At 48.7% G+C, this 16,237-nt stretch overlaps 1 protein-coding gene across 1 annotated transcript; it reads right to left on the bottom strand.

The window, feature by feature from the left end:
- Positions 1–216: 216 nt before the first annotated feature.
- Positions 217–6,051, bottom strand: CCDC63 (coiled-coil domain containing 63). Its single transcript, XM_048964417.1, has 10 exons — positions 5,379–6,051; positions 5,040–5,229; positions 4,309–4,428; positions 3,677–3,858; positions 3,115–3,296; positions 2,526–2,746; positions 2,003–2,077; positions 1,302–1,494; positions 805–1,002; positions 217–326 (listed from the first exon to the last, which is right to left on the bottom strand). The coding sequence occupies exons 1-10, from the start codon at positions 5,588–5,590 to the stop codon at positions 217–219; spliced, it is 1,683 nt and encodes a 560-aa protein (XP_048820374.1). The 5' UTR covers positions 5,591–6,051.
- Between the last annotated feature and the right edge of the window lie 10,186 nt (positions 6,052–16,237).

Genomic DNA, 16,237 nt, shown 5'->3' on the forward strand with positions numbered 1-16,237 from the left:
GCAGTGCTTGGGGTTGGCTGGATGCACTGATGTGGTGTGTTGACAGCTGGAAGGGCACTGTGCCATCCCAGGGCAAAGCCATGCCAAAATACGACCTACAGAGCTCTTAAAGCATTGAGCTCCTTCCAGGAGACAGAACAACGGTTGGGTTGGGCACTGCAGAGGCACAGAGGTTTGAGGACAGGTCTGTTTATTTAACTCGGCACCACCAGGCTGTCATGCCTTGATGTCGTTCCTCCCCTTCTTGTCTGCTCTGACAGCACTGCCTTGCTCGTATTTCGGGAGAAGCAGCTCACGCAGCTGAGCGTGGTCCAGCGGTGCCTCAACTGCAAAACAAAACAGCCACCCCCTCACACCTCATCACACAGCTGCCATACCCAGCAGGGAGCCGGAAGAACATTGCAAATGGGCTGATGGTAAGGGCACAGTCCCTCCTTCCCCCCTCATACGCTCTGTATGGGAACTGTTGAGTCACAGCTTGAAGCACTGATTGAGCAACTGGGGAAAGGACCCGGTCAGCTCTGGGACCACAGATGAAGGTAATTCATCTGTATAATTGGAAGGGGTGGAGCCTGGCTGCACCTCCCTTGGACCTCATTTAAAGGCTGACTGGCATTGGGGAAGGATCTCTTTCTAGAGATCCCTCCTTGGTTGATGCTTTCCCCTGCAAACCTGGAATATGATATGGGTAAGCAGTCTTCTTCCTTTATAGCACCTTTCTATCATGCTGATCTTTCTAATGTTACACCTTTGGTGAAATACCTTTCCCCATCATATTGATCTCTCCAATTGCTACCCACTCACAAGCATCAGCAGCATCAATGGCACCTAGCAGAGCGGGAGGTGGTGGGCAGAGGTGGGCACGATCCATGCCATGTAGGAGCTTGGTGCCACCCAGCAGAGGGTTGTCAAAGGACTGGGCTGTTAGTGAGCCATCAGCCTCTGTGTAGAGCAGGATCGACTCCATCAGCAGCAGCTCGTTGGTCTTCTTCTCCACCAGACCTGCATAAGAAGGAGCATAGTGCCCACAAATGTTCCCCAGCAAGGTTTCCCTCAGGTAGTGCCATCAGACGGATGGTCTCCTCAGGGACAAGGTCCCCAGGTTGGGCCCTGTGCCCAGAGCCAAGATGGGGCTTGGGGATGTGTATATAGCCAGGTTAGCTCATGAGTTTGCCTGGAATTTGGTATCCGAATTTCACATTCCTCAAGGGTGCAATGGGTCTCAGGGAGACAAAAAAAAAGGATGAAAATGAAAAAGAGCAAGGGGAAGGGAGACAGAGAGGCACAGAACCACAACTCACCTAAATACTGCATCAGATTCAAGTCTGTGATCTGCCCCTTGTCTCCAAGTTGCTCTCTGATCTTTGTAGCATCACAGTTGTTCTCTTTGAACAGGACCTCAATGGCAGATTTGAGCTGGCCAAGGACTTTGCTGCTTTCTTTGCATCTGTCTTCATAGTCATTGGCTTTCTTGGTGTTTTGACTGAGCTCTTCCTATCAGCAAAGGTTCTGAGAGGTGTCACAACTGCTCTCTGCTCTTTCCTCCCACCCCAGTGCAGGCCATTTCCAGTTTAGAAACTGGAAATATCCCAGGAGAGGTTGTGGGGGGAAAAACAATCTGTGAAGGAGATCTCACACATTCTCCATGTTACAGAGAAGGTCCCCAGGCTTTGAAAAACCAGGGCTGGCAGGAGATCTGCTGCCATCAAAATCTGAGACAGCCCATTTCTACCCATTTTCAGAGCTTTTTCAGTCACTTGCCAGAGCAGCGTGGTCAAGACCAGACTTTCACTGACAGAATAGTGAGGAGCTGTGGGTGCCCTACCCCTGGAGGTGTCCAAGGCCATGGATGGGCCCTGGGCAGCCTGAGCTGGTAGGGGGCAACCTGCACATGGCAGGGTTGGGGCTGGGGGATTTGAGGTCCCTTCCAACCCAACCATTCTGTATTCTATGATAGATCAGCACCCACTATCTCTGCAGGTGGAAATCCCAGCCATCCTACCTCTAATTCCTTCAGGACATGATGGCTGCTGGTCTCTGTGTTCTCCTGGTCAGTTGTGAAGAAAGCAATTTCATTCTGTGCAAACAGAAGCACATGGAGAGGACAGTGGCTGCCTGTCCAACAGATGTGCAGAGCCCGGGGATCATCCCTGTGCCCTGGGAGCAGGGGCGCCCCAGCTGACCCCCCTGGGGACCACTCCTCAACACGCAGCATTTCTTGTTCCAGCCAGCTCCGCACAGAGCTGAGGCAGCTCTTAACGCTCCCTGAGCTCCTTCTCGTGCAATATTTTTGCTGGAAACACGGTGGCAGCATTGGGACACTTTTTAGCTTTGAGCAGGCACTTCTCTGCATCTGGGAGCTGTACTTTTTTTTGGCTGCCCTTCGCTTTCATCTAAGATGGTCTGTAAGTCAGAACCTGGTGCAGGCAGCAATGCTGGGCACGTGGAGGAGGAAAAAACAACCCTGACCCTGATGTGTTTTCTGCAGTAGGTGTGGAGAGCCTGAGAGCAGGACTGCAACAAACCTGGAGGTTCTTGATCCTTTGCTGCAGCTTCTCCATCTCGCTGTTCAGCTCTGTGGCGTAGCTGAAGTAGGCAAAATTCTTCCCCTCCTTTTCAATGAAACCATCCACGAGCTGGTCAATATTCCCATTCTCTGCCAGCTCCAGCAGTCTCTTGTATGTCACCTCCCGGCTCTCAAAGCTTTCCCCTTGGCTTCGCTTCATGCGCTGGGCTGCCTTCAAGGCTGGAGGAGAAGAAAGAGAGGCTGAGATATGTGTATCTCTGCTGGAAGAGCCTCTGCCTATGAGTGGGGAGATGGGGAACTTGGATCAGAACAAACACAGTACTGCCTAGAGATTAGGCAAAGAGGCCACAGTCTGCATGGGAATGGGCAAATACAGCAGGACTTAAGGAGCCATAGGTGCACATAGGAATCACTTCCCGCTTCCCCTTCCCTTTTTCTGCACCAAGGGCACTCCAAGACAAACAGTGCTCCTAGCCCTGGCTGTCTTTGGGTTGCAGTGCTCCAAACTGCTGCAAATAGCTTCCTTGCTGGCCTTGCAGACCTCTGGTTTGCAGCCTCAGCTGCAGGTGATTTCTTGTATGTGATACCTTCCTTCTTTTTGGCCTGTTCCTCCAATTCAGACCGATCTGTATATTTGGCAAGCACAAAGGTTTTCAGCTTGTTCTCCTGGTCACGGATCCGTGCTCGTTCCTGCAGCTCAAAGTTGTACTGGGCAGTGTTTTGCCTGTGCCTTTCATTCATGGCTGTGATCCTTGCCAGGTACTCTACCCTGCACACAGAGAGTTGCATCATGCATAGGTGGAAAGAAGTGCGGGTAGAGGGATTTGTATTCTTGTAGGCAGACTATATAGGACCAGAGCTGGCCTCTGCTCCAAGTTCTTGTGTAAGGTCAGGTGGGACTCAGAGCAGAGACAGTTCCATGGGGCAATTCATCCCATCATGAGCAACATCTGGGATGGGTGAAATAAGTGACGCTCTAGAAGTACCAGTCTGTTCAGGGACCAGGCATCCAACCTTTAGATAGCGCCCATCCCTTGGCAGAACAGTGAATCCTCTCTCAGGAATTATAATTAGTTTCCCTTCACATTGACAGCAATCACTGAAATTGCCCTCAATGCTGAACTGCTGAAGACTCAGTGAGCCACATACCGCTGCTTGTGTGCCTGCGTGGCCTGCTCTATGGCAGTGTCCATCCTCCTTTTCTGCTGGGCCAGGTGCTTATGGAGCTTTGAGTAGAAGTTGTCCAAAGTGGCTTTCTGAATTCGAAGGTTTTCGATCTCTTCTTGGAGCTTATTATTGGTGGTCAGGATGGTATCAAAACGCACGGTGACCTGGGGAGAGGGAAGTAAAAGAGCTCTGGTTGGTACAGAATCTCTGCTGAAAGGCATTGATCAAGGCTAGGACAAACACAAGAGAAAGAGATGAGATATAGGACCTGCCCTGTTCTCATTGCAAATCATGTGAGGCACCAGTGAGCCAGGCTTGTCATAACAGAGACCTGATGTTGGCATTGCCCAAGGTAAAGTGGCTCTGGGCAGCTCAGTTTTATCATAAAACAGGTGCACGCCTTCAGGCTTCTTGGCACGGAACAAGTGCTGCATTTGGGTCAGCAAACTTGAAGGAGTTTTTCAGGTACTCTGGGAGCAGTGAGGGAACAAGCTGAGTCCTTTGTACAGCTTGTAAAAACCAAATGCATCTGCACTGTTACCCTTACTACTGATCAAAAAGCATTTTGTATGGGCTGCAGCTTGGCCCTGAAACTCTGCAAAATGTTTGCTTACGTTGTTCAGATGCAATTCCAGTGTCTGAGTCTGGTTTTGCAGCCATTTGCTGCAGTTTGCTTGCTTCACTTTCTTTGTTATCACATTTTGCCTTTCAACCTTCTTTTGCAGCTCTAGGATCTGCACAGAGAGAATTAAAAAAAGAAAAACAAAGTATAATCTCCACCCCTACAGTCTGGATTTTTGTCAGAACACTCAACCAAAGAAAATACCCTCTGTTGACCTGCACTACAGCAACTGTGTCCCTAATGAGCTCATGGCTATTGAAGCATCTTTGATCCAAAAGGATCCCATTCTGCACACTCAGGAACATAAACTGTAATGAGAAATTGCTTTATTTTCACATCACCAGGGAAAAGCAGCTGCATCTGGAGGGAAATTCAGTAGGTGTTGAACTCAGCAGCACTCTGTGTAGGGTGAACAGGCAATGAGGATGGATTTTTTTTCATAGCAGTCCTCACACAGACTCCATAAATGAGTGAAAGAAAATGTTTGGCAGAACAGAGCAGCTGACAGTGGAAATAAATCCACAAGAAGCATGAGGTAGTTAGAGAGCTCTGAGGCTGGTGGAAGTGTTATGAGAGCCAGGAGATCCTGAGGTCCTAACAAAGTCAACCCAGCTATGAGGCTCCTATTAATGGACGGCTCTGCAGCACCTCTAGCAGCTGCCAGTCACACGTCTCTGCTCTGCTGTACCATGCTGAGCCAGAGAGTGGTTCAGATGTTCTCACCTCATTGTCCAGCTCAGACACCAGGGCTTTTCTATCTCTAATCAGACAATCATACTGATCCTTGGTCTGCAGAAGGCATTTCAGCTCCTTGCAGTTTCTGTCATCGTGAATCGCGTTTCTCAGGGACCTGATCTTGCTCAGCATTAATGACACCTCTTGGTGTTGTTGCTTCAGTGACTGGATTTCTTTCCTGCAGAGGTAGAATGATAAATGACATGAAGCACATCCCTCCTGCAAGGCTGGGATAGGTCTTTGTCCCACCTCACTGCTGAGGTCCTCAAGAGGTTTTGGTATGGAGGGACTTTCTGAGCCCATGGCGCCTAGTGAAGCTGTACTCACTCCTGAGTTTGCATTTGTCGTCTCGTGCTGGCACCAAAAGATTTTCTCTTCTCCACAGCTATCTGGAGCTGTTTCTGCAGCCTGTAGAACTCCATCTGTATCTGCCTTTCTGTCACAGGGAAGTCTGATGGTGTGTGCATTGAACTGGACCCTCTCAGCTGCTGCAGAAAGGGAAAGTTTGGTAACTTTAGAAAATACAAGCAATGATTCATTTGGACTCAGGGTTAAAGCCATCCCCACCTTCAGTTTTTTAACACATACCCAGCTACTCATCACAGTCTCCAACCCTCCACTGCCACCTAAGTACCCATCAGTATGCCAAACACTGAGCCAGGGAAACAAGCCATGAATTCTCTCCTTGCAACACCACAAAGCAAGGTGTTGGCCTTGACCAGTGCCAACAATTGATGTATTGGTCTCCCACAGCATCCAAATCTCAGGGTATGGCCCCATGCCTGATGCAGGGGATGAGATCAGCCCCTACAGTCACCCAGCAGCTTGCTAAGAGGCAGAGGCAGGAAGTCTGGTCCTGTCCAGATCACACCATAGAATTTAGCTCTGCAGGTTGGGTTCTGACTCCACTGAGAAGTCCAAGCTGGAATATTTAATTGGTTTTTACCTTTGAGTTCTTCATTTTTCCTGTCTAACTTCACTGTTTGCTCTGCAGAGACCTCAGGGTGAGAGGAGGGAGCCTTCCTGGGGACCACCTGTTTTCAAAGGGGAGAAATGAAGTCTGGTGACAAAGTTGCAGTGGTGCTGGCACAGAGGTCAAGGCTGCACCATCCTGCCCTGCCCTGAGCACCTACTTGCATGCTTGGCACATGAGGTATCTGTCACAGATGGCAGCATGATGAATAAAAGGAGAGCATTTGTTGTGATGTCATCACCAAACGCTCTCCTCTCACTGAGTTTATAAGTAGGGGGGAGAACAGATGGTTCCAGCTCTTCCATCCTGCTTGGTACCTGGGTTTCCATAGAAATCCCAGAAAGGCCAGGCCCCCTCACACCAGCAGCCAGAGCCTCAGGGAAGCGCATTGGAACAGTTGTACATAGACATGACTTCTGCAGGGAGTGCTTCACCCCACAGAGCTCCAGCTGAGGAGGGCACAAAGGCTGATCATGCAGCCTCCAGCATCCATGGGTTTCTCCCTGTCTCCCTGACACTGCTGTCAGTGCTTACCCTGCTGCAGGATGCTGCCGTTGCTCTCTGGCAAGGCAATGGGGCTGCTGCTTTTCTAAGGAAAATCTCGTTTCCAGTGGGAAGTGTAGGAAAGATGAGGCCCAGAATGGAGCGGGGAGGGCCAACGGCTGGCCCTTGGCCTCCTGGAACCCGGTTCTGGGCATCAAAAAACTGGTGCTGGGCTGGTTGCTATGGCAGCATCTCTGCACCACAACACGGATGGGGACTGTATGGGAACCACACCAAGAGTTATGATTTGGAAACCACCCCTGAAAACATCACCAAAGCCTGTGCTGTGACATCGTCCTGGTGGTGTGTGCACACCAGGTATAAACCCGCATGGTACCCATTCCCATTTCTGTCTGCAGACTTTGATTCTATCCCGAGATCCCCAGGGACAGAAGTACAAGATAATGTTGGAGGTTGCAGCACAATTCTGGGTCCTGCAGCCCTGGTGTAGCTCACTCAGCTCCGGGATGAGGATGAGCAAAGGGTGTCCGCATCCCGCTTTGCACAACTGCATCCATATGGATAGTTCAAGGCAACAAGCAAAATCCCTAAGCGGCTCGTGGCTCTTGAGATGGTGCCTCCTCATTATCCTGGAGACTTTGATGAGCTAACAAGCCAGCCACCAACTCCCAGGCTACTTCCAGATAGGATCTCTGGATGCATTTCATTAGAAATGACTTTCATGGAAGAGAGCAGATTGTGGCTGCTTTCCCTGGGCTTGGACTAGTCCAGCTTCAAAACACACTCCATATTATTCATCTTTGTGTTCCTTCTCCATGCACCAATTGTTCAGTTATGGACAAGTGAGTAAATTAAACTATTGAGGAGGAGTCTGATTTGGTAGAGTCCGTGTCTGTCACACTCATTGTAGAAGCATTTATTTTACTAAAGGGAACTGTTTTCACCCAAACAATGCTCCGCTGTCAGACTGCTTTGAGTGAGTGTGGCTTCATTGTCTGATGGACCTTCAGCTGAGCAGAATGGCAATCAGAGCAGGATAGGATCATCTGTAACAACTGAATCCAGTAATCTTCTAGAAGAAATAGGAAAAAAAGTAAGTTTTGGAGCTTTTTCGCTTTAACCCACCTTCCCTGACTCAATAGACACATTTAGCACTGACTGACATGGAGAAATTATTTCTTCAGCTGAAGATTTGGGGTCTAATTAAAACTGCTTAAACTATTCTAGAGGCCATATTCTGAGTTGTGCAGCCAGTGTAAATCCTCCCCGAGTTCAGCAATATTTACACAGATTTCTTTATTTCACCTGGGCTAGTTGAAAAGTGGCTGAAGGAACAGTCAGACTAGGATGGGTCTCATCTGACCTCACCCACCTGTGAGTGTTCCCCAAATGTCAGTGAAAATCTCTGGGGTAAACTGGAGAATCAGGCCCGCATTTTCATGCAAATGTAATATATTCATGTTATTTAATCCCTATTTATAACAAATCCAGAACTTAATTCTACTTAACCCGTCTTTGGTGTTTGACACATGAAATCGGTGAGTCAGAGAGCTATATATGGAACTGTCAAAACTTTCTCTTTTCCCCCCTCTAAAAGCCTGGATTAAATCATAACCAATCTCCCATCAGCTCCAGCAGCACCACTGGGAGGACTGGGAAGATGCTGGTGAGAAGCAGTGATGGGGAACTGTCAGCTCAGCCCAAGGTCTGAAGACAAAACCAGACAGAACAGACTGAATTCAGCCACACATGGTGCATCATTGCCAAACAGGCACTGGCAAGGCTGCCCGGGGAAGTGGTGGAATCACCGTACTTGAAGGTGTTCAAGGTGTTGTTTGAGCATCTGAAACAATGGCACAAACATCTGGTATTATTTTTCTTAATTAACACTCAGAACAGAAAAAAGCAGGAGCCAAATACGCCAGGCACTCTAAAAGTGCATTTTTCATGCTGATAGTTTACAGTGTGAAAATAATGAGCACTTCTCCATCGTTAGAAATGACAAAACAGTGCAGTGGCTTTCACCTCTCAGGAGGTTTTTCCAGGCTGCAATGGCAGCAGGATGGGATGGAGATGTCTCTGCATGGGCATATGATTCCAGATTTGAAGGGTAATTGCTGTTAAGTGAGGGGAGAGCTGGCTGCTGGCTGCACAGCTGGAATTGCTCATCACTCCAAGGAAACAGTCATCATCATTTCCTGCAGATGGGTTTCTTCTGAATTGCTGACATCGAGAGAAATGTGGCTTCCAGCAGCGAATTGGCTCCTTTGTGGCACTACTTAGTGTTTTTTTAAAGGGCTGTTATGGGGTTGGGTTCTCTGAGACTTGACTTTGGGAAAGCGAAACTCTACTGCAGGTTCAGCCCCTCAGCAGAGCCTAAAAGCAGGGATTTGCTCCCTCATCTCTTCTGGCTTACTGATGTCTCTGCTTGCAGCGGGTTCATTGTGCTGAATTACTGCTCCAAGGCTGCGAGGGGGAAACATGGAATTGAAATAGCTGTGGACACACTGCCAAAACCTGCTCTGTCTGAAAGCAATTAAAGGCCTCTGAAAATTTCTCTGGCTTAGGTCAAACCTGCATCACATTGAACCGTTTCAGAGGGATGCGGCCATTTTACAACCCAAAACCAAAGCAGGATGCAGGCTGGCTCAGGGATGGAACGCCCAGTGCAATAGCCCTGAAACTCTGCTTTGGAAGATCTATTTCCAATTAATCATTGCTGATTGCTGTCCCATGCAGTGTTTGTGATAAGAACACCTCATTAGCTGAACGCACTCAGGAAGTGGCTCTGGGCAACTCAGAATTTGTCTACGTAACGTCACCCAGGGAAACTAGTTTGAAATAACATTTAAAGGCAATTAATTAAACTGCTGTATGATTGTTCTGTACCATCTGCACACGGTTTATCTTATTTCACTTTTTCTTCCCAAATTAAATGAAGGCCACTTTATTTTTAAATGAAGGCCATTGTTGAGTATGGCACGGGTGTGGGAGGAAATGGCTCTGGGGGCACCGAGGAGTGCAGGACAGAGGGATTCTGCCTGGAGGATCTGCACCCTGCTCCTGCTCACACAGTGCTTTTATGGACAGAATCAGATCTCTGGGAGCTCTTTCTGTGTCCCAGATCGTGGCTTTACGGCAGAAGTGTGGGGACCCTGGGCAAACCCGATGGCAACTTCAGCATGAGGAAGGAAACTGTGTATGTGCACTGGCTCTACTTCTGACTTGGCAATATGAAATCTCTTTTAAATGGAGACAAGGCAGTAAGTGCACTATGCAGATTTAGGACACGTCTCCCAGTAATTATTCACTCCTGGCCCTTCCATTTTTCTGAGCAGAGTCTCAGAGTGCTGCGTGCTGAGAATAGCCACTTTCCCAGCCTGCCTCTGGCTCCTCGGCCCTTCCCTGGAGCAGGAACAGATTGTTCTGAACACGCTGGTCCCTTTGCCATTTGTACAAGCTGGCTGGTTTTGCTGTTTATTGCCACTCACTTAGCAATGATCTTTTACAAGCTTGAAGCCATTGGCTGTCTCCCCTCCACTGCTCCATGCCCTATGCCATACATCCAAGGCATTAAAAGGGACACCATTTTGGTAACAGACAGTTGCTACTCAAGAGTTTAATTAAACGAAAGCTTTAAAAAGAAATCCCAGGAGTTCAGGCTGTATATTTTTTTCACAGTTCAAATCTGGAGTGACTCCCAAGGAAATGTAGAGGTGACACTAATCAAAGTAGAGTTACAGTGACTCCTGCAGGGTGTTGAGCTCTGAGTTAGCACACTCGATGGGATGAGTTCAAAGTAAGCTGCATGGCTAGGAGCTGCATTGGAAGACAGCATGTTTGCTATGCAACTGCTTCGTGGCACATCTTGTCCACTCCCATCTCCCATCAAACATAAGAACCCCAACCTGTCATTCATAGAATAATAGAATCATAGAATGATGAAGGCTGGAAAAGACTGTTAAGATCAGCAAGTCCAACCCCAATCCACCTCCATCCCATCACCAACCATGACCCTCAGTGCCACATCTCCACTGTTCTTGAACACCCCCAGGGATGGTGACCTTACCATCTCCCTGGGCAGTCTGTGCCACTGCATTAACACCCTTCTGGAGGAGAACTTCTTCCTAATATTCAACTTGCTTCTTCATCTGGATTTCCACTTCCCAAAAAGCCCCAGTGTGGCCCATGTCAGCATTTTATTGCCATGCTCCGGACTCAAGCTGGTGCTGATCTCTTGGTGCTGGGTCAGGAGCTGCTCTTCCTTGTGCTGGGCTTGGGGTGTTGTACCAGTTCTGGTGTAGAACCAAGAGGGACCAAAATTTATTCCGCCTTCTGCTCAGAGAGAGGAAGATGAGTCCGCATGATTCCTGGTGTTTCATGGGTACCAGACACAGGAGGGAGCATCCTTCCAGCACAGTGGCAGCGTGGAGAGGCACAGCCCAGTGTCACCATCACCACTGGGACAGGAGGAGCCTTCCAACCGCCTGCACTCCAGCACTGAGCTGACTGTGTGGGAGCGGATAGCTCTGCTCAGAGCTAATGGGGAGGTGACATTCCTCAAGGAAAACGAAACAGCTCAGCCTGACAAAGCTTTGCTCTCCGGTTTTTTTTTTGTTATGAACAGTGGCTGGAAATTTCCTCTTGGTGACACTGACACATACTGTTTTCCTTTAGGGTGGGAGGGGATCAGGCCTGCTGATACTCGATGCCAAGCTTAGACTGGGATAATGATAGTCTGTGCAGGTTTCTATCGTTTCTTAGGTCACTCTGTGAACATGAATTAGTCTTGACAACGCAGCTGCAAGGAAATGGGGGTTTTATTTTACCTGGTTTACAGACAGGGACACTGAGACATGGGGCATAAACATGAAACAGGAGAAAACAGGTGACAGAGGCTGAGAGTGAGCCCTGGGCCCCAGAATCCTTCTCCTTTCCTCACCGTGCTGAGCAGTGCTTCCCACACAACACATTCGGTAGCATCATTTCGTACCAGCCCAAAATGTAACTTGGTTTTATATTTAGCTGCTGGGTTCTGTAAAGAGATGTTATGTAACAGCCCTCAAGTGTGGCATTTTATAATTTACCAGCTCCACTTGCACTGCTTCTACAAACCCTCCTGTGCTCCCCAGCTCTGCACAGAGCCATCTCTCTCCTTTCTCTGTGCTGGAAAAATATTTCACCCAGCACTCATTGGCAGTGGCGAAGCCACATGGTGTGCCATCTCTCCAGCAATTAGTGAGTCTCCAACTCCATTTCCATTGCCAAACTTTCGCTCCTGCATAGGAAAGGAAAGAAGAATCTGGATGCATCCTTGCTGGTGGAAATTCCTCTTTGTATTGCAAAAATTGCCCAATGGGTTCTGAAATCCCCAGGAGGAGGTTGATAGCATCTCCACCTCTACAAAGCATCCTGCCTATCCCTATGGAAAAAGCAGTGTCCCCAAAGCTGTGTGTGGGGATGACCTTCTGGACAGGAGAGCATCACCCTGCAAATACCAGCCTAGGGTTCTGCGTCCTGGTGGATTCACATGGGCAAATGCAGAAGGGCTGGGGCACCAGGGAAAGGCATAGCATGGCACAGATTTCCACATCAGAACTGGGGCTTTGTGCTCCAGGCAGGAGAAATCCAACCCTAAGGCTGCACAGTCCCTGATACTCAGTGCTGCTGACAGCCTGTCTGGTCCCCTCTGGATCTTCCACTCCAGTCTTGTGCCTTGAGAATGTCCCCCATTGTCACACACACTCGTCCCTGCACACATCCCCTTTCTCTGCTGTCAGGGAGTTAAACACAGACCTGCTGGAGGGAAATTCCAGGGTCTTACACCCAGCCATACGCTTTTGCAATGCATTATTTCATATCTCAGATAAATTGGAGCTTACTCAAGCTTTGCTACAGTCTGCAGTGCCAGAGGGGGAAGAGGAAATGCCCAAAAACTCCAGATCTGGAGCTGAGAATGCTCCTTTACTAAAAATACACCTCCAGCCCATTTGGGTGCATGAGTACCTCCAGCCTGGGAGGTTACATTTCAGTCACATTGCCAAATGTCATCGTCAAACAAGTGAAACAGAAGAGCATTCATTAATCACATGCTTAATGGCACAGCATTTAAAGTCTGTGCTTGAAAGGAGCTGGCTGCAGCCTCGTGTTCCTGCTACACCCAAGGGACGCCCCACATCCTGAATGGTTCTACCATTAAAAGCAGAGAACACATGTGAAATGGGCCACATTAATGAGAGCAAACAAACAAGGGGAGAAGAGATGCAGGAGCGTCTCTTCCTCCATGGACCAACACAAGTAGGCAAAACCATACGGGGAATGTGGGAACAGAGTTGTGGGTTCAAAAGCGTCCCTTTGCCTTGCACTTAGCTCAGTTCCACTGCATGGGCTGAAAGGCTGAAAGCAGGGCTTTGAGTCCCAGAGTGAAGACCTTCTAGCTGGGAAGGTCCTCACTGCCCTATGTGGCAGTAGAGCTATCAGAGCATCCCATATTTACAGGATGTAAATCGTCACAGAAAGAAAGACAGCAGAGGAGATTGCCTTGATGAACTGAGCCCCACAGGGACAGCACTGGGTTCTCAGCCACAGGCCCCGACCTTGCTGAGTGTGTCACCCATGTGCCAAATCACAGCTGAAAAACACAGCTTACCTCTTAACAAAAGAATAGGGAGCTGCTACGTTCCAGCTGAAGCCTTTCCAAAGAGCCAGGTGGGACTTTTTCTATATATATCTAAATAAAACTGTACTGTTTCTTTCTGGAGGGAGGGGGGAGGAGGGGGAAGTTCTGGCATCTATCCCACACTGAGAAAGATGTTCAATTGAAGCTGCACAAAAGGCGGTCATTCTCACCAGCATTTCTATTGACTCCAGAAAGCCTGACGCGTGGATTCCAACCCAAAGATGAATGTCAGCTGCCAGGTCCCTGAGGCTCTCTTTCGACCTACATGCTACCAGGAGCAAAACAGTCAAGGACATAGAATCATAGAATCTTTAAGGTTGGAAAAGATCTTTGAGATCATCAAATCCAACCATCAACCCATCGCCACATGCCCATGTTGCGTTGGGGAGGGGATGGTGTAGGCTGTGGGTGCATGGGGCTCAGCTGATCCCACAGGGTTTCCCCACCTCTGGAGGTTCTGCACCTTCTCCGAGTACTCATGGTTCAAGTTGGGAAGATACACTTGGGGAGCATCCCATGGACCCCATGGAGAGATTCATAGGAGAAGAGGTTCAATAACATCCCAAAAAAGCACACTGAACTCTACAGACCCCTACTCTACCCCCCACAGAACTCTACTAAACCCAAAGCTCTGGAGATCATCCCCTGGAAGAATATGAATTTGACAACAAGATTTAATGATATATTTGAACCCTAAACACATCCTTGATCAACCAGAGCTGTCCTGGCTGCAGGGTGACCACTTTCCTGTGTTATTTTCTCTTGTTTTCCAAAGGAAGAAACAGACTGCCTGTGCCCTCAGCCCCTTGTTGTGAGGCAAGCCCTTCAGCCTCACCCCATTGCAGCTCTACACTGCTCATAGGCACAGAGCTGAGCTTTCCCCACTCTACAAACATGCAGTGTGCTCTCATTGCAAACAAGGCATCTGCTTTTAAAACAAAAAACCACACAGTGTATAAAACACGAGGGAAAGAAGGGGAAAACTGAGCTCCTGAAGAGCAGAGACTAGAACAACAGTGGCAAATTTCCAAGGCTCCTCTTACTCTGCAGATTAATTTTTCTGATTTGGGTCTCGTTGCTCCTTGGCCTACATCAGTACTGAAGCATTTACCATCCTGCTGTCCTGTGAGCTGCAAGGGTTTCTCCTTCCTGCTGTGCTGAGCCCACAGCCCCTCACCAAAGTGTGCCTGGGCTCTGCCCAGCTCAGGGTGCCTATGCTGTGGAGGTCCCTGGTGTCCCTCATGTCATCCAGGGCCACTCAGGGCCACCTGCTACAAGGGTGCAATGAGACCATGGCTCAGCACAGCTCAGGCTGAGGATTTCAAATGAATGAACTCAGTCATTGCCTACTCTCTCAGATGGATAATCACCATTAATTACCCAGGCTTGAGCTCCAGCCACACTTTCAGGAACCTGGGAGTTGCTGTGCAGGCACCCTAGCAGTTGTCCCATTGAATGTCACAGCCGAGAATGTGTTCCTCCTTCCACCTGCTCCCAAGGCATGCTGGCAGCAGTGGATGCCCTGGGAAGTCCAAGCCGTGTGGACAGACCCGAAGGGCATCCAGGGATGAAAGCTGGCTGCAGCCACACTTTCTTCCAAATCCTTTTGTACAGATTTTAGCACAACTTTACGTAACAGCAGCCCAGCTCCTGAAAATCTGCCAGCCTTGCACACAGCGAGCAGGAAGGAGGAGGTGAGAACAGAAACAAATAAGCACATGTGGCAGCCACCTCTACAGCAGACCACTTTTCAGATGATGTATGGTAAGCAGAAAATCCAGGTGCTGGACAGCAGGCAGTGGGGTTGCTCAGGATTTTCAGGTCAACAAGGGGAACAAAAAGTGGAGCAGAGAAGTCATTGCCTTCTGGATGCTTGACATTTGTCTCAAGCATGGGGACACTTCGGTGCACATGCCTGCAAGCACCTGCACCTCAGATAGCCCATATATTGCATCCACATTTCAAAATCCCCATGGGATCCAGGGTACTCATGGAGCATAGGACATCTCTCCCTTGCTCCTGCATCACATGCTCAGTGATGCATCACCCACCAGGGTCTGCAGAGGCACAGTCGCTGTTTGACCAGGAGCAGATCAGCAGATTTCATCTCATTTTCACTTTCCTGCTCCCCTGGCAGCTCTCCTGGCCCTCCTTTCTTGTCGGTTTTAATTAGAGAAGCAGCTCATCCATGAAGCAGAGTTCTGTGGGGGTAAAACCAGAAGAAGTGAAGAAAGCCAGGTCCCAGCCCAGCTTCTTGCAGCACTTTCTTTAAGCCTCACATAGCTGAAGCTACACAAATTGTCCCTCTTAGCCCCTCTGATACACAGTTCCACCACCTTTCCCTTTGCACCTGGTGTTCACCCCACCATGAAACATCTGAAAAAGGGCTGAAAAAACCACTGCTGAGTACTATGTACATTTTTCCCTTTCCCCTCCAAGAATGGCTCAGCTGAGCCTTGCTGAAAGATTTCAATCCGGTTATGAAACTCAGGCTTTGGCAGAGCATGGAGACTCCTGACCAAAGAGGAGAAACGGGGCTGCTCCTTGCCAAAGCCGTGTCACTGATCTGCTGCGCCTGCTCTCCTCTAAAAGTAGGACAAAGTCTACTTTAGCTCCATTTCTTACCTTTTTCTAAGTAAAGAAGCACATCTCCACCACGCTGATGCTCAACAGGGGAGGGATGCGCCGATCAGCAGCGTCTCCAAATGGCTCTGGTTCCTGATTTGGCTTTAAAGGTTGGATTCATACATGAAATTCACTGATAGGGTGGAAGCTGCTGTGTTTTCATAATACAAATAGCTACAGCAGGGAAAGTCTTACTGTGGTCACTGCAACATCAGAACAAAGTGACTTAGGATGTTTGTATTGGCACTATTTTTGGCAGTGTGAACCTTCCAAAACTTACCAACTGCAGATTTTTCCATGCAACAATACCTTTCAGCAGAAACCCGTGAAGCATGTCAACTTTGACCAAAAAAAAAAAAAGGTAGGAGGGGAGGAATAGCAAATTACATTCCTCTCATGGTTCTC

The sequence above is a fragment of the Lagopus muta genome, chromosome 17, assembly GCF_023343835.1.
Source record: "Lagopus muta isolate bLagMut1 chromosome 17, bLagMut1 primary, whole genome shotgun sequence".
NCBI classification, from domain to species: Eukaryota; Metazoa; Chordata; class Aves; order Galliformes; family Phasianidae; genus Lagopus; species Lagopus muta.

What these genes read in the sequence shown, in the direction of transcription:
- CCDC63 (XM_048964417.1), bottom strand. Translation starts at nt 5,590, where the DNA reads ATGAATCATTGCTTGTATTTTCTAAAGTTACCAAACTTTCCCTTTCTG. An exon ending in CGACAAATGCAAACTCAGGA is followed by an intron (nt 5,230 to 5,378) that starts GTGAGTACAGCT and finishes CTACCTCTGCAG; the next exon opens with GAAAGAAATCCAGTCACTGA. An exon ending in ACAGGCCAAAAAGAAGGAAG is followed by an intron (nt 2,747 to 3,114) that starts GTATCACATACA and finishes CTTCTCCTCCAG; the next exon opens with CCTTGAAGGCAGCCCAGCGC.